At 50.8% G+C, this 18725-nt stretch overlaps 1 protein-coding gene across 2 annotated transcripts; it reads right to left on the bottom strand.

Moving 5' to 3' along the window:
• Positions 1-515: 515 nt before the first annotated feature.
• Positions 516-17743, bottom strand: gpn1 (GPN-loop GTPase 1). Of its 2 annotated transcripts, none has more exons than XR_013771427.1 (13): positions 17594-17743; positions 17235-17328; positions 16727-16871; positions 16571-16649; positions 16398-16492; positions 16274-16319; positions 16047-16193; positions 15552-15634; positions 11869-11908; positions 9829-9919; positions 9643-9753; positions 9175-9472; positions 516-762 (listed from the first exon to the last, which is right to left on the bottom strand). XR_013771427.1 is itself a non-coding variant. In XM_079245404.1 (13 exons), exons 1-12 carry the CDS (start codon positions 17729-17731, stop codon positions 9366-9368), a joined length of 1176 nt encoding a protein of 391 aa, XP_079101530.1. In that variant the 5' UTR covers positions 17732-17743; the 3' UTR covers positions 516-762; positions 9318-9365. The 2 variants fall into 2 exon arrangements, 1 of the variants encoding a protein (XP_079101530.1); XM_079245404.1 differs by having other exon boundaries at positions 9318-9472.
• Positions 17744-18725: the final 982 nt, after the last annotated feature.

The following is an 18725-nucleotide window of genomic DNA, read 5'->3' as shown; positions in this document are numbered from 1 at the left end:
GGTCCTCCACCCTGTCCTCCATCAGGTCCTCCACCCTGTCCTCCATCAAGTTCTCCACCAGGTCCTCCTGTCCTCCATCAGGTCCTCCACCAGGTCCTCCATCAGGTCCTCTTGTCCTCCATCAAGTTCTCCACCAGGTCCTCCTGTCCTCCATCAGGTCCTCCACCAGGTCCTCCATCAGGTCCTCTTGTCCTCCATCAAGTTCTCCACCAGGTCCTCCACCCTGTCCTCCACCAGGTCCTCCATCAGGTCCTCTTGTCCTCCATCAAGTTCTCCACCAGGTCCTCCATCAAGTCCTCCACCCTGTCCTCCACCAGGTCCTCCACCCTGTCCTCCATCAAGTTCTCCACCAGGTCCTCCATCAGGTCCTCTTGTCCTCCATCAAGTTCTCCACCAGGTCCTCCACCCTGTCCTCCACCAGGTCCTCCACCCTGGTCCAATTGGACCACAATGCATTGCAGCAGGAGTTCAAAGTAAAACGAACATCAAAGCAGGTTTAATAAAAACTAGAAATCTTTTATTTTATTTCTTTATTTCTTGAATAAATTTGCAACAAAAAGAATAAAATACATTTTAAGAAAATAAAACATTTTTACATGAGTTTGGATTTGGAACGAAGCTTCAAGGTTGCCGTGGCGACAGTGGGTAGTCATGTGATCTGGTCGGCTCTGTGCCGCAAATGGGAGGGGGGGCAGAGCTGCAGAAAGATGATGTCATCTGCAGCCAATGAGCTGTGAGCTTTCACATCCACACCTCCTGGCTCTGTGTGTGTGTGTGTGTGTGTGTGTGTGTGTGTGTGTGTGTGTGAGGGAGAGAAGGAGAGAGAGAAAGTCAAACCAGGCAGATGGAAAATTGTTTTACTGAAATGTTTTGCAACATAAAGAATAGAATAGAATAAAATAGGGGGCGGGGCTAAGCAGAACACTGCAGATGAGATGACGTCATCTTTCAGTTTAGAGGATGAGGTCACCACAGTGAGCTCATCAACCTGTGATGTCATGACCAGGAGACAGAAAGACCAGACCACCCGGACCGGAGCTGCACGACCTGAACCACCGGACCCGGACCGGAACCGGCCTCGCTGAACGGGACCCGGACCGGAGCCGGCCTCGCTGAACGGGACTTGGACCGGAGCCGGCCTCGCTGAACGGGACTTGGACCGGAACCGGCCTCGCTGAACGGGACTTGGACCGGAGCCGGCCTCGCTGAACGGGACTTGGACCGGAGCCGGCCTCGCTGAACGGGACTTGGACCGGAGCCGGCCTCGCTGAACGGGACCCGGACCGTAGCCGGCCTCGCTGAACGGGACCCGGACCGGAACCCTGCCTTTCAAGTTCTGGGTTTTAAAATACAGGAAATTCTCTGGCAACCGCCCAGTGGGTCGTGATGGGAGGAGGAGAGGCAACAGGGACCTGGACCTGACCCTCTAACTACTGGACCTGGACCTGACCCTCTAACTACTGGACCTGGACCTGACCCTCTAACTACTGGACCTGGACCTGACCCTCTAACTACTGGACCTGGACCTGACCCTCTAACTACTGGACCTGGACCTGACCCTGTAACTACTGGACCTGGACCTGACCCTCTAACTACTGGACCTGGACCTGACCCTCTAACTACTGGACCTGGACCTGACCCTCTAACTACTGGACCTGGACCTGACCCTCTAACTACTGGACCTGGACCTGACCCTCTAACTACTGGACCTGGACCTGACCCTCTAACTACTGGACCTGGACCTGACCCTCTAACTACTGGACCTGGACCTGACCCTCTAACTACTGGACCTGGACCTGGACCTGACCCTCTAACTACTGGACCTGGACCTGACCCTCTAACTACTGGACCTGGACCTGACCCTCTAACTACTGGACCTGGACCTGACCCTCTAACTACTGGACCTGGACCTGACCCTCTAACTACTGGACCTGGACCTGACCCTCTAACTACTGGACCTGGACCTGACCCTCTAACTACTGGACCTGGACCTGACCCTCTAACTACTGGACCTGGACCTGACCCTTTAAATACTGGACCTGGACCTGGACCTGACCCTCTAACTACTGGACCTGGACCTGACCCTTTAAATACTGGACCTGGACCTGACCCTCTAACTACTGGACCTGGACCTGGACCTGACCCTCTAACTACTGGACCTGGACCTGACCCTTTAAATACTGGACCTGGACCTGGACCTGACCCTTTAGATATTGGACCTGGACCTGACCCTCTAACTACTGGACCTGGACCTGACCCTCTAACTACTGGACCTGGACCTGACCCTCTAACTACTGGACCTGGACCTGACCCTCTAACTACTGGACCTGGACCTGACCCTCTAACTACTGGACCTGGACCTGACCCTCTAACTACTGGACCTGGACCTGACCCTTTAAATACTGGACCTGGACCTGGACCTGACCCTTTAGATATTGGACCTGGACCTGACCCTCTAACTACTGGACCTGGACCTGACCCTCTAACTACTGGACCTGGACCTGACCCTTTAAATACTGGACCTGGACCTGGACCTGACCCTTTAGATATTGGACCTGGACCTGGACCTGACCCTCTAACTACTGGACCTGGACCTGACCCTCTAACTACTGGACCTGGACCTGACCCTTTAGATACTGGACCTGGACCTGGACCTGACCCTCTAACTACTGGACCTGGACCTGACCCTCTAACTACTGGACCTGGACCTGACCCTCTAACTACTGGACCTGGACCTGACCCTTTAGATACTGGACCTGGACCTGGACCTGACCCTCTAACTACTGGACCTGGACCTGACCCTTTAAATACTGGACCTGGACCTGACCCTTTAGATACTGGACCTGGACCTGACCCTCTAACTACTGGACCTGGACCTGACACTCTAACTACTGGACCTGGACCTGACCCTCTAACTACTGGACCTGGACCTGACCCTCTAACTACTGGACCTGGACCTGGACCTGACCCTTTAGATACTGGACCTGGACCTGGACCTGACCCTCTAACTACTGGACCTGGACCTGACCCTCTAACTACTGGACCTGGACCTGACCCTTTAAATACTGGACCTGGACCTGGACCTGACCCTCTAACTACTGGACCTGGACCTGACCCTTTAAATACTGGACCTGGACCTGACCCTTTAGATACTGGACCTGGACCTGACCCTCTAACTACTGGACCTGGACCTGACCCTCTAACTACTGGACCTGGACCTGACCCTCTAACTACTGGACCTGGACCTGACCCTTTAAATACTGGACCTGGACCTGGCCCTTTAGATACTGGACCTGGACCTGGACCTGACCCTCTAACTACTGGACCTGGACCTGACCCTTTAAATACTGGACCTGGACCTGACCCTCTAACTACTGGACCTGGACCTGACCCTCTAACTACTGGACCTGGACCTGACCCTCTAACTACTGGACCTGGACCTGACCCTTTAGATACTGGACCTGGACCTGACCCTTTAAATACTGGACCTGGACCTGACCCTCTAACTACTGGACCTGGACCTGACCCTTTAAATACTGGACCTGGACCTGACCCTTTAAATACTGGACCTGGACCTGACCCTCTAACTACTGGACCTGGACCTGACCCTCTAACTACTGGACCTGGACCTGACCCTCTAACTACTGGACCTGGACCTGGACCTGACCCTCTAACTACTGGACCTGGACCTGACCCTCTAACTACTGGACCTGGACCTGACCCTCTAACTACTGGACCTGGACCTGACCCTCTAACTACTGGACCTGGACCTGGACCTGACCCTCTAACTACTGGACCTGGACCTGACCCTCTAACTACTGGACCTGGACCTGACCCTCTAACTACTGGACCTGGACCTGACCCTCTAACTACTGGACCTGGACCTGACCCTCTAACTACTGGACCTGGACCTGACCCTCTAACTACTGGACCTGGACCTGACCCTTTAGATACTGGACCTGGACCTGACCCTTTAGATACTGGACCTGGACCTGACCCTCTAACTACTGGACCTGGACCTGACCCTCTAACTACTGGACCTGGACCTGACCCTCTAACTACTGGACCTGGACCTGGACCTGACCCTCTAACTACTGGACCTGGACCTGAGCCTCTAACTACTGGACCTGGACCTGACCCTCTAACTACTGGACCTGGACCTGACCCTCTAACTACTGGACCTGGACCTGACCCTTTAAATACTGGACCTGGACCTGGACCTGACCCTCTAACTACTGGACCTGGACCTGACCCTCTAACTACTGGACCTGGACCTGACCCTTTAGATACTGGACCTGGACCTGACCCTCTAACTACTGGACCTGACCCTTTAAATACTGGACCTGGACCTGACCCTTTAGATACTGGACCTGGACCTGACCCTTTAGATACTGGACCTGGACCTGACCCTCTAACTACTGGACCTGGACCTGACCCTCTAACTACTGGACCTGGACCTGACCCTCTAACTACTGGACCTGGACCTGACCCTCTAACTACTGGACCTGGACCTGGACCTGACCCTCTAACTACTGGACCTGGACCTGACCCTCTAACTACTGGACCTGGACCTGACCCTCTAACTACTGGACCTGGACCTGGACCTGACCCTCTAACTACTGGACCTGGACCTGAGCCTCTAACTACTGGACCTGGACCTGAGCCTCTAACTACTGGACCTGGACCTGACCCTCTAACTACTGGACCTGGACCTGACCCTCTAACTACTGGACCTGGACCTGACCCTCTAACTACTGGACCTGGACCTGACCCTCTAACTACTGGACCTGGACCTGACCCTTTAAATACTGGACCTGGACCTGACCCTTTAGATACTGGACCTGGACCTGACCCTCTAACTACTGGACCTGGACCTGACCCTCTAACTACTGGACCTGGACCTGACCCTCTAACTACTGGACCTGGACCTGACCCTCTAACTACTGGACCTGGACCTGACCCTTTAGATACTGGACCTGGACCTGACCCTTTAGATACTGGACCTGGACCTGACCCTCTAACTACTGGACCTGGACCTGACCCTCTAACTACTGGACCTGGACCTGACCCTCTAACTACTGGACCTGGACCTGACCCTCTAACTACTGGACCTGGACCTGGACCTGACCCTCTAACTACTGGACCTGGACCTGAGCCTCTAACTACTGGACCTGGACCTGACCCTCTAACTACCTGACCTGGACCTGACCCTCTAACTACCTGACCTGGACCTGGACCTGACCCTCTAACTACCTGACCTGGACCTGACCCTCTAACTACTGGACCTGGACCTGACCCTCTAACTACTGGACCTGGACCTGACCCTCTAACTACTGGACCTGGACCTGACCCTCTAACTACCTGACCTGGACCTGACCCTCTAACTACCTGACCTGGACCTGACCCTCTAACTACTGGACCTGGACCTGGACCTGACCCTCTAACTACTGGACCTGGACCTGGACCTGACCCCTGCACCGTCATCCCTGCAGCGTGATCCATTTGGATTAGTCCAGTTCCGGGTCACCAGGTGGAGCATACCCCAGAGGACAGGTACACCTGGACAGGTAACCAGACAACCAATCACATCCATTCCTCTAGAGGGTTTACAGCCATCAATAGACTATAAATCATACCTTATAATCAATCAATTATCCAGGAATCTATTGATACGTGTCTGACAGGAGCAGGTGGGACGCTTCAACCTGTAACATCTGTCGGGTTTCAGTCGTGAGCGCCGACATGCGCGGCGTCACGCCTGCAGCCTGCGGGGTTAAACTGTGTGGTTGAAGCGCCGGATGTTTCTGCAGCTCTGAAGGAGATGAGTCAGCGTCTGTTCAGTGTGACCACGCAGCCGGATGGCAGCGAGCGCGTGGGCAGCGGCGTGCTAGAAGCGTGGGCGCTCCAACTGAATCCATTCAGACTTCAGACATGAATGAAGAACTTGAAAAGAATGAAAAGTGAAATAAAAAAGAATCTAAAAGTCCTTTTTAACCTTTATTAAACTAAATCGACATGAGAAGGGCAAAAATTATAATCATTATTTTGACTGAAACTGATATTTTGATTATTTAACACGATTATCAATTAACTTTGACATGAATATAATTAACATTAAACAGGCTTTTAAACAGTGTCTTTAGGATTCCACATATTTTAGAAAACAAATATATACGCAAAAAATATATATAATATGAAGCTTTGTCTGGCGTCGTGCATTATAACCGTTTAACACACAAGTTGTTTAATCCGCTTTTACCACCGTGGTCCCACACAGTAAACATTTTAAAACAAATTTGTATTTTTTTTTTTTTTTTTACATTTGCTAAACATGCTAAATCATACAAACTATTTTACGTTGGCCTGGATGTAGGTTTTATACCAAACAACCGCTGTCAGGCTGCAGCGCGTTTCTCTCATTCACCTGTTAAAAGACGGCTGATCTGAACCAGCTGGTTAACGCGTTGCTATGGTAACGCCCCGTAACGGAGGGATATTACAGTGTTTAACTGGCCGAACTATGTATAGGAAAATAATGCAGCCGGTTGTCACTGACAATGGTATAAACTATGTTTAGGTGAACTTCCACAACCTACTGCAGTTATTCTACATTGACCTGCAGCCGGAGCCGACTGAGACTGGCCGCCTGGGAGTGCTTTAGGACGGGAGAGGCTCCCGCTGCTCCTTCCTTACAGTAACTGCAGAACAATATGTGTCTTCAAGTCAGTCGCCAAAACACCAGAAAAGTCTCTAATAACTCCAGTAAAAGCTGCTAGATTTTTCGCTTTTAACAAAAAAAGTCTCCAGATTTAGCGAGAAAGTCTCCAAGTTGGCAACAGTGTCTGAATGAAAGCAAAGCGGCTGTGGGAGGAGTTTACAGCACAGCGCTGCAACGCCAGAGACGCTCGATTAGCAGCTGAAGACAGCAGGAGAGGAAACTGCAGAGAGGAAAATAATCACACCCTTTTAGTTTTATCATCGTTGGAAACTCAGATCGTACTGAGATTAAAATATGATTCATCGCCCAGGTCTATCCACGAGGTCAGAAACACGTTCCAGTAAAGCTGGAACACAACTGGAAAGTCCAGGATCGCTCATGGAACACCTGTTTGGAGCACAAGTGGGCGCCATGACTGGGTATAAAAGTCTCAGCCAATCACAAGAAGGGATGGGGTGAGGTTCATTCATTTTCTGCTTCGTCCAATAAGGGTCTGCAGGAAGCTGTAGTCCATCCCAGCGTCAGGCAGGAACACCTGGACGGGTCGCCATCAGGGCTTTTGGACCAAACAACCAGTGTTGGTGCCAGAACCAGTGCTTAGGTGGTTCAGCTCCGGTGCTGGCAAAGAACCGGTTTTGGTTTCGGGTCGCGGGGGCAGCAGCCTAAGCAGGGAAGCCCAGACTTCCCTCTCCCCAGCCACATTTGCCAACTCTGCGGGGGGGATCCCGAGGCGTTCCCAGGCCAGCCGAGAGATATAATCCCTCCAGCGTGTCCTGGGTCTTCCCCGGGGTCTCCTCCCAGAGGGACGTGCCTGCAACACCTCACCAGGGAGGTCCAGGAGGCATCCTGACCAGATGCTCGAGCCACCTCAACTGGTTCCTCTCGATGCGGAGCAGCAGCGGCTCTACTCTGATCTCCTCCCGGATGACCGAGCTCCTCACCCTATCTCTAAGGGAGAGCCCGGCCACCCTGCGGAGGAAACCCATTTCAGCCGCCTGTATACGAGATCTCCTTCTTTCAGTCACGACCCACAGCTCATGACCATAGGTGAGGGTAGGAACGTAGATCGACTGGTAAATCGAGAGCTTCGCCTTCTGTCTCAGCTCCTTCTTCACCACGACAGACCGGCGCAGAGTCCGCATTACTGCAGACGCCGCACCGATCCGTCTGTCGATCTCACGCTCCATCCTTCCCTCACTCGTGAACAAGACCCCAAGATATTTAAACTCCTCCACTTGAGGCAGGACCTGACTCCCGACCCGGAGAGGGCAATCCACCCTATTTGGTAGGATTAAATATAAATTTAAGCTTCTAGAGACCCCTTTTGAACAGTTTGTCATATGGTTTATTTCTTTTTTCTTTAGATTTGTCACTATGTTAAAAGGAACTTTCTAAAAACTTTCAACGCTCATATTTTGGCCAGGTAGCCCCGCCCCTAGCTGCTGACACACACACCGTGAAGTAGTTCCAAACTTTGGTCCAGCAAAGAGTTGGTGCCAGGATAGAACCAGGAATGGTGATTAGGCGGTTGAAAGTCAAAGAACCCGTTCCAAGCCTGGCTCCGGCTCCGAACCAGTTCGGTCGAAAAGCCCCCCAAGACCGAGACAACCGTTCACCTGCACACACACCTAAGAGTAACCAGGTAACCCAACACCATGTCTTTGTACGGTGGGAGAATCCACGCATACATGGGAAGAACACGCAAACTCCACACAGAAAGCTCCGTTCGACCCAACCGGCTCCGAGGGGAAACTCGGGTCCGATCGATGGTCTTGGAGAATGAGATGTTTCAGTATTGATCAGCAACAAGCTAATTGTCAGCTGAGTTGTTTGGCAGCAAAGACGTTCTTTCTACACACTTCCTGTATTTCTGCACATTTCGACTGGCCAGGGCTCGGGTCGGCCCGCCGGGACTCGGGTCCTAAGGTACTGCAGGGTACCATAACAGACACCGAGCCAGAACTAACCATAACCCAGCACCCCCCCCCCCCGCAGCTTTACTGGAACACGTTGCAGAAACTAAAGTTTATCAGGTAGAATATAAAAGATCTTGTCTGCAGGTAAAACAGGAACCAGGAGCCGGAACCGACTGATCCGGCTCGTTTCTGTCGTCGGGATTAAAGACCAACAGGTTGGTAAACGGATTCACAGAACCGCTGAGCAGGAATCATCCGTGTGTTTGGCAAACAATGGAAAGTCGCTGCTTGTGGAGCCGATCTGCGGACCGCCATGGTGACGCTCAATTGGACAGGCGGTTCCGACTCGCCCAGACACCCTAAAACACCTTCTGACCGACGCCACGAGGTTTGGCATCGGCAGGTCCAAATGTTTCAGGTTGAGTAGGACAGAACGGACCCAAACTGCAGCGCCGACAGAACCACCTGTTCTGGCGGTGGGAACAGACGGTCCAATCCGGTTCTAAACGTAAAGCTGGCTTTATTCTGCACATCACAAACCTTTTCAGTTCCTTCACAAACTAACATCCACAGGAAGCAAACGGGAAAGTTTTCCAACGAGGGCAGTCAGCTGATCCGGTAAGTGGGCGGGGTCAGAGGTCACCTGATCAGTCAGGGCAGTTCAACATGGAGACAGTCCATACCCTGCAGAGGTGAGCAGCGCCAGAAACCGTCTCAGTCAAGGTCAGAGGTCAGGGAGCATCGGGCGTCTCACACTTCCTGTTTCGGATCCGGAAGACTTCCTGTCTCTCCTTCAGGAAGTTCCCGAAGGCGTCCTCCTCCCGACTCTCCTCTGTTGCTGAAAACCCAGAGAAACACGTTACAGTGGAACGTTTCTACCAGGAAAACTGGATTCTGCAGCTCCACGGCAGACCGATCGGCACCGCCGGCGTCATTCCAGAAGACAAGAAATTATTTTCTTACTCTTTTATCGACTTCTTGTAAAAACAGTTCAATGATTTTTCTCACCGTTGTGGTCGATGTCATCTGTGTCGCTGTCCACCTGCTCCGCCTCCTCGCTGTCGTCAGGGTTACCGCGTGTCATGATGAAGTCACTGGGTCCCGCGATGTCGGCGTCCTCTGAGGACAGGAAGTAGTCACAGGTTAACAGGAGACAACGAGGGTTCAGTGCCGCCAGAGCGCTGAGCGGTCTACCTGAAAACGGAGCGCTGGCTATGTTCACGGCTCCCAGGTCCTTCCTGAGGCGTTCCAGCTGCTCCTGCCGTCTCCTGGTCTGAGCCTCCGCCTGGTGGTCAAACACACACAAGCTGAGGACAGACGGGAAGGCTGAGGACAGACGGGAAGGCTGAGAACAGACGGGAAGGCTGAGGACAGACGGGAAGGCTGAAGACAGACGGGAAGGCTGAGGACAGACGGGAAGGCTGAGGACAGACGGGAAGGCTGAGAACAGACGGGAAGGCTGAGAACAGACGGGAAGGCTGAGGACAAACGGGAAGGCTGAGAACAGACGGGAAGGCTGAGGACAGACGGGAAGGCTGAGGACAGACGGGAAGGCTGAGGACAGACGGGAAGGCTGAGGACAGACGGGAAGGCTGAGGACAGACGGGAAGGCTGAGGACAGACGGGAAGGCTGAGGACAGACGGGAAGGCTGAGGACAGACGGGAAGGCTGAGAACAGACGGGAAGGCTGAGGACAGACGGGAAGGCTGAGGACAGACGGGAAGGCTGAGGACAAACGGGAAGGCTGAGAACAGACGGGAAGGCTGAGGACAGACGGGAAGGCTGAGGACAGACGGGAAGGCTGAAGACAGACGGGAAGGCTGAAGACAGACGGGAAGGCTGAGGACAGACGGGAAGGCTGAGGACAAACGGGAAGGCTGAGGACAGACGGGAAGGCTGAGGACAGACGGGAAGGCTGAGGACAGACGGGAAGGCTGAAGACAGACGGGAAGGCTGAAGACAGACGGGAAGGCTGAGGACAGACGGGAAGGCTGAGGACAGACGGGAAGGCTGAAGACAGACGGGAAGGCTGAGGACAGACGGGAAGGCTGAAGACAGACGGGAAGGCTGAGGACAGACGGGAAGGCTGAGGACAGACGGGAAGGCTGAGGACAGACGGGAAGGCTGAGGACAGACGGGAAGGCTGAGGACAGACGGGAAGGCTGAGGACAGACGGGAAGGCTGAGAACAGACGGGAAGGCTGAGGACAGACGGGAAGGCTGAAGACAGACGGGAAGGCTGAGGACAGACGGGAAGGCTGAAGACAGACGGGAAGGCTGAGGACAGACGGGAAGGCTGAGGACAGACGGGAAGGCTGAGGACAGACGGGAAGGCTGAGGACAGACGGGAAGGCTGAGGACAGACGGGAAGGCTGAAGACAGACGGGAAGGCTGAAGACAGACGGGAAGGCTGAGGACAAACGGGAAGGCTGAGGACAGACGGGAAGGCTGAGGACAAACGGGAAGGCTGAGGACAGACGGGAAGGCTGAGGACAAACGGGAAGGCTGAAGACAGACGGGAAGGCTGAGGACAGACGGGAAGGCTGAGGACAGACGGGAAGGCTGAGGACAAACGGGAAGGCTGAGGACAGACGGGAAGGCTGAGGACAGACGGGAAGGCTGAGGACAAACGGGAAGGCTGAGAACAGACGGGAAGCCTGAGGACAGACGGGAAGGCTGAGGACAGACGGGAAGGCTGAAGACAGACGGGAAGGCTGAGGACAGACGGGAAGGCTGAGGACAGACGGGAAGGCTGAAGACAGACGGGAAGGCTGAGGACAGACGGGAAGGCTGAGGACAGACGGGAAGGCTGAGGACAGACGGGAAGGCTGAGGACAGACGGGAAGGCTGAAGACAGACGGGAAGGCTGAGGACAGACGGGAAGGCTGAGGACAGACGGGAAGGCTGAAGACAGACGGGAAGGCTGAAGACAAACGGGAAGGCTGAAGACAGACGGGAAGGCTGAAGACAGACGGGAAGGCTGAGGACAGACGGGAAGGCTGAGGACAGACGGGAAGGCTGAGGACAGACGGGAAGGCTGAAGACAGACGGGAAGGCTGAAGACAGACGGGAAGGCTGAGGACAGACGGGAAGGCTGAGGACAGACGGGAAGGCTGAGGACAGACGGGAAGGCTGAGGACAGACGGGAAGGCTGAGGACAGACGGGAAGGCTGAGGACAGACGGGAAGGCTGAAGACAAACGGGAAGGCTGAGGACAGACGGGAAGGCAGCTCACCAGCTGTTTGCGGAGTCGCTCGTATTCCGGCCGATAGTCCCTGGGGAGGAAGGAGGTTGGGGTCAGGAAAGAAAACCACGAAAGCTACAGGTAGGGCTGGGTACCGAACTTCGATTCTTTTATTACACCGACTGAAAAACTTCTATACTAGACAGTATCAAAATATGACGTGTCTGTCGGTGCCAAGTTTCGGTGCCTTTAAGGATTAATAACAGGAACGAGATCTGGCAATGCTGCCGATGATTGGCTGTAATGCCACACGTGGTTCAGGCACATAGAGACAATACCGTGTGGTTACGCCCACAAGGTTCACGTGTATTTGTGTTGCTAACTATAGCGCGTGTGTTATCAAAGCAGGGAAAAAATGCCTCCCAGATCAAAAGTGTGGCTCCATTTTAGCAAGATTGATGCCAACAGTGCGCGGTGCAATATTTGCCAAAAACAAATAGTTGCTAAGGCTGGTAACACGACGAATTTGATGAAGCATTTGAATGTGCACGGAATCAATTTAAGGGCAGAAAGTTGCTCCGTGTTTGACTGCAAGAAGAGTCGACCGCATGTGTCGTCCTCACATCATTCAAGTCCGCCTGAGGACATTGAAGAGCCTGGGCGGCCTCCAAAACATGCACCAATGGACCCCGTTTTACCCGAGTGGACCGATGACGGCGCTGTGTCTGGGATTTCAACAGGTAAGTTTACGTTTAGCAAAATTGGGCCAACGTTATGTTTGTTTACTTACGTTATTGTTACTGCAACTAAAAAGATGCACCGAGATGACTAAAATGTTACTTTATCACATTCTGGATATATTGTGTAGCTTTATTTTATGGCTATATAGCTAGAAAGCTAACAAATGAACGACAGTGACTGATATTAGCATCATTATAAGAGGTTATCTGTTAGGTCGGTCGATTGGTTGAAGAGTACATCTTATTTTAGGTGTTTTGTTTATTTTCTCCTCACAGAAACTGCTGATCCAGTTCACCATGGTGGGAGGAAGACAAGGCCAGCCAATGTGAATCCTTTCACACTGGCTGAAAAAGGAAAACTGTCCAAAGAAAAACAAGAAGAGTGCCACAGGGCAGTTACAAACTTTATTGTTAAAGGTTTGCTGCCTTTTTCCACAGTGGAGGCTCCATGGTGGAGGTAAGTAAGCCTCAGAAGCTACTGTTGATCAGTTATCTCTCAGCTACAGCTTAGATAATGTTTTAATAATGTTATAGTAAGCAGTATTAATAATACAACCATACGATCATTGATGTTTTGTGTTCCAATTTCAATTTAGGGAGATGATAAGGGCCCTAAACCCCAGATATCAGTCCCCCAGCAGAGACACTCTGTCAAATACACTCATACCTGCATGGTATGCAGTAGAGAAGGGAAATGTCAAGACGTCTGGGATGTGGCTGTGACTGCAGATGGCTGGACCAGTGTGGCACAGGACCACTACCTGACTGTTTCAGTCCACTACGTGAGAGAGGGTGCCATGAAGGAGAAAATCCTGCATACCAGGGCAGTCTACACATCACAGACAGGGGCTGTAATAGCTGAGGAAATAGGGGATATTCTTGATGAATTTAATATCAAGGAAAAACTTGTTGCCATTACTGTAGACAGTGCAGCTAATATGGATGTAGCAGTAAAAAAAAAAAGAGCATTAGAAAAATTGGCTGCTTTGCTCATACTCTAAACATTGCTGCTCAAAAGTTGTACACTATACCAGTAGTCTCCAGGTGGGCAGGAAGAATCAGAGCTATGGTGGTGTGGTTAAAGAGGTGTAGCTTGGCTAAACCTGTCCTAAAAGAGAAGCAGCATCTTCTCGGTAAGTCTGGAAATGGAAACAGACTAAGCTTGGCGCAAAATTCCATGGCTAAATCAGTTATTGAACTACTACACAAAGACAACCTATTTGACAGCCAAACACATGCTCTCTCTAGGTCTTCCACAACATGCTGTCATTCTGGATGTGAAGAACAGGTGGAACAGCTTGTTTCTGATGGTGGAGCGATTTCTGGAGCAGTTCCCTGCTATCCAGGCAGCTTCCATGGACCCTCGTTTAAAAAAACCAATGGAGAAGGACAGGTATTGTAGATAAGGAAGTACATTGATATTACCGTACTCCATTATCAACGTAAGCTAAAGTGCTCAAAAGGCTGTAGCTACAAAAAACAATGTGTACTTTTTTCAGACTGGAGAGACTTTCTGATGACGATTACAGAAAAGCAGAACAGTTTGTCAAAGTTATGAAGGTCCTCTATACGTCAACCATCTGCATCTCTGCTGAAAGGAGTCCAACTCTGGGCCAGATTCTACCCATCTTGGGGAAGCTCCAGCAGCACTTTACAGTCACTGATGAGGACTCTTCCTTTACACGGTCCATAAAGGAGAAGATCTGGGAAGACCTCTCAAAACGATACCAAGTGTGTAACATAATTCTGATTTCTCTGTTGTTTTCATTAAATATACTCAAACAGACATAACTACTACAGCATGTTTTTGCTGTGCAGGATGAGAGCATCAAGCAGTTCTTAGAGGAGGGCACAGCCTTAGACCCGAGATTCAAGTCTAAAGTGGCCGATGGAGTGTGGACCAGATTGGAGGAGGAGCTCATGAGCAGAACCTCACAACAGGTGTTTATTGTTGTTGGTCGTATTCTTTTCCTCTTCCATTGTAGTATATCAGTGTATATGACTCATATAATCTATTGAATACAGAATGAGGGTGTAAAGACCAGGGTCCAGGCCCAGAACTTGAAACAGAACCTTGAAGGAACCATTGCTGGTGACCATGTTAATGATGACTCTGATGAAGACTGTACAGCTGCAGTAGCAACAGTGGTAATATAGCATGAATGGTTATTTTTATTTATATATATATATATATATTTTTTTTTTTTTTTAAATATATTCCCCCATTTATTATTTTAAGAAAATTGACTGGCACCAAGGCTGACTGTCTTTTGCTTCTCTATTTTCTTTGTTTTTCTTGTTTCCAGAAGAAGCCAAAGCTCTCTGCCCTTGAGGAGCTATTTGCTGACGAGGACATGGCAGTTGAAAGGAGACAAGAGGATACTCTAACCACCGCACAGACAATTCAGAGAGAAATACAGCATTACAGGGATCTGCCATCCACCCTAACCTCAGTGAATCCAGTAACCTGGTGGTGGAATGTGAGGGATACTTTGCCAATATTATCAAACTTGGCAACTAGGTATCTTTGTGTGCAAGCATCATCCACACCCTCAGAGCGTACATTTTCTACTGCTGGGGACACCATCAGCCTGGGGCGTGCATGTCTCCTACCTGAGAAAGCAGACATGCTAATTTTCCTGAAAAAGAATTGCTAAGTAAAGCCTCACTAAAGTTTGAGGGTGTTTAGTCTGCAGCAATGAGCACCAGATGCTGCCTTGGAACTTGTTTACAACTGTTCTTTTGCACTAAAAATTTGCATTTAAATTGATGTTGGAAAACTAATTTTTGAGTGTAAGAAAGCCAAAGCTGAAAAATAAAACTCAGACTTTATTGATAATGTGTCATTTTATTTTTGTTAAGTATCGAAAAAAGTGAAAAAAGTATCATTGATGAACCGGTATTGAAGTGAAGGTATCAGTACCGGTACCAGTATCGAAAAATTCTGAATGATACCCAGCCCTAGCTACAGGAGGAGCTGGACGGAGATCTCACCTCTCGTACTCTTTAGCAGCATCTTCCACCTGAACAAACAGCTCGTCCAGTCCACTTCCTGTAACGGCGGACACGCCCACCACCTGCAAGGAGGAGACCTACGGTTCTGATCATGTGACCCCAAAACAGCAAAAGACACACAAGGACTTAAGGACTTCCCACTGGTCTGTTTGGCCTGTTTCCATGGAAACGCTGGACCATGCGGAGCTTTCATCCTTTAGATCAATGCCGCCCCCCGGTGGCCAGTAAGGCAAACAGCACAATAAGCCCATTAAAGCTGAGGAACCAGTATAAGCTGCAGGCCAGGTTACCACGGTAACTGGTGCTGCAGAACCAGTCTGATCCGGACCAGGTTACCACGGTAACCGGTGCTGCAGAACCAGCCTGATCTGGACCCAGATGACCGCCACTATGATCTGAAATTTTGCCACCAATCAACAAATCCACTGAACTGCTCACGTCCCCACCATCGCTGCTCCGCAGCGGCCATTTTACCCTCAGGTTGGCGTAGAACTCATCCAGAACCAGGCTCATGGACCGGGTCAGGTTACTGACGTAGGAAGTCTCCTGGTTCAGAGCGTCCTGGAAGACCTCGAAGTCCTGCATCCACTCCACTGCAAAGCTGTGGTCGACGATGTCCGTCTGCAGACAGACCAGAAACTGTCAACAACAACACGCCGCAGCAAACGGCGAGGGAGGACGGCGAGGGACAATGACGTCACCTTGTTCATGACGACGATGAAGGGCAGCTTGGTCTTATAGAGGATGCTGGAAGACAGACACCGGTCCAGGTGAGTCACCCGGAACCGCTCACACCAACACCGTGCTCAGACAACACACCGGTACCTGCAGGCGTACAACATGTTGGACATGAAGGTGACGGGGTTGACGCTGCGCGACGTGTCCATCACGTAGATCACCACGCAGGGGAAGGACGACGCCTGAGACACACAAACACACCGGCTTCAAACACACACACCTCACATCCAACATGACGGACGGACGGCGAGCCGACCCACCAGAGCCTCGGTGATGATGGTGCCGGACGCCGACCAGGTGAAGACTTCGATCTGTCCCGGCGTGTCCATCAGGACGTACCTGCGGGTGGACACACACTGTGTTTTGATTGGCCGGAGCAGCTCCGAGAAGTAGCGCCGGAACACAACTTTACTGACCGGTGGTTCTGCTGCTTCTTCTCAATGAACTGCATCACCTGGTCGAACCGTGTCGCAAACAGGTTGAGAGACGTCACGATGCCGCCGTTGGGTCCCAGGCCGTACTGCTTCATCACCTGCTTGTAGTTCACCGTGTCCCTGATGTCTGCGGTGGAGAGGACGCATGAACAAGCCGCACACAGGTACGCACAGGTGCACTCTGGTACACACAGGTACGCATAGGTACGCACAGGTGCACTCTGGTACACACAGGTACGCATAGGTACGCATAGGTGCACTCTGGTACACACAGGTACGCATAGGTACGCACAGGTGCACTCTGGTACACACAGGTATGCTCTGATGTGCACAGGTACGTACAGGTATACACAGGTGCTCACATGTACATACAGGTACGCTCTGGTGCACACAGATTCGCACAGGTACGCAATGTTATGCTCTGTTGCGCACGGGTAGATACAGGTGCGCTCTGGTGCAAACAGGTGTCCAGGAAATAGACGGGTCTCACCGATGTTGGCCGGAAAGGGAACCTCGTGCACGGCAGGGTCCAGGTTGATGACGTAGGGGGGGGATTTCAGGGAGTGGAGATGAGCCGTCAGCCTCTGCAGGACACACACTGACGTCAGAACACAAAACACACTTGACATGACGTCACTGACAATGATGAAGTTCTACATCTGTTACTGAAAAAGAAGAAAGCAGGAGCCGAAACTAGAAATAACCACCAAATCAATCATATTTATCAATCCGTGATGATCCCCCCCCCCCCCCCCCCCTCGTGACAGGAAAGCTGCGTGGGGGCTTCAGGAATTAGACGGATCCACGCAGCATCCTTCACGCAGCACGCGCTAACTGTCGAGAGCTCACCTGGACGAAGGTGGTCTTCCCGGAACCCGCCATGCCCAGAACCAGCAGACACACCGGCTTCTCTCCTCCCGCCGCCGAAGCCTCCGGTTTCCCCGTTAAATCCGCTTCCACGCCAGGACTCTGCGACGCCGCTGCCATGTTGCAGGTCGCTGTGGCAACCGACTGCCGTCGGGCCAGAGGCAGTGTCGTAAAGACAGTACCGTAAAATGGAAGATGGGTTCATAGACATAACATACATAGACGCCGCATCACGCTGCCCAGACGAGCTCATCGCGCCGCCATCTTAGATGGGTCCCCATGCGCCTCCAAGGCATTTATCTGAAAGGTGTAGGTCCAACCACAACAATAACTTCACAAATTTTACCACGGTTGGGTTTGTTACAAAGGGCAGAGATATTGTTATGATACAGATCACTGTAAAACATTAAAAAACGACGTGCTTTTATGCTAAAATATTTTTATAATTCTATTTAACTAAGACAAGATAGCTACAATGGAAATAAATGTATAAATGAACTTGCTACTAACATGTTTCATTGTTTATTGATGCATTTGGATTTGTCTATCTATTTTTATCTGGCCAAATAAATTATTATTCAACCTTGTGAAATGTAATTCCACATGATCTGCTTTCAATATTTCGCCAGTTATTGCAACCGTATGCTGAACAACATACGGGAATAGTTACTGCTTTCTCTTGACTACAGCTGACTCTTTCTTTTATTTACATTGATTAATTTAACAATATAAAGATACAGTTGTACAAAGTCTGAAAATAAAGTATTGTAACAAAACTGTGAAATTCACAAGATACCCAGAAAAAACACTCAGAGAGCGTAAACCTCTGCCAAGGCCTTAAAGAGTTCCTGGATCCAAACAATGATCCGGATCACCACTAAAAGTAAATCAGTTCTTCATTTTCTCATTTCCAACAAGTCCTGAAAACTTCATGAAAATCCGTCCAGAACTTTAGTTATCTTGAACACAAACAGATAAACCGTATTACACATTTAATAAAAAAAAACAAACACCTTTCTACTTAATTGGTTGATAAATAATATTAACACAGTGAATAATCTCCTGAATGCAAGTGAATTGTTAGAATTATTGTGATATTATTATTAGAATTATT

The sequence above is a fragment of the Telmatherina bonti genome, assembly GCF_933228915.1.
Source record: "Telmatherina bonti genome assembly, chromosome: 1".
Taxonomy (NCBI): Eukaryota; Metazoa; Chordata; class Actinopteri; order Atheriniformes; family Telmatherinidae; genus Telmatherina; species Telmatherina bonti.
The sequence above is the reverse complement of the archived record's forward strand: the minus strand, read 5'-3'. Positions and strand labels throughout refer to the sequence as shown.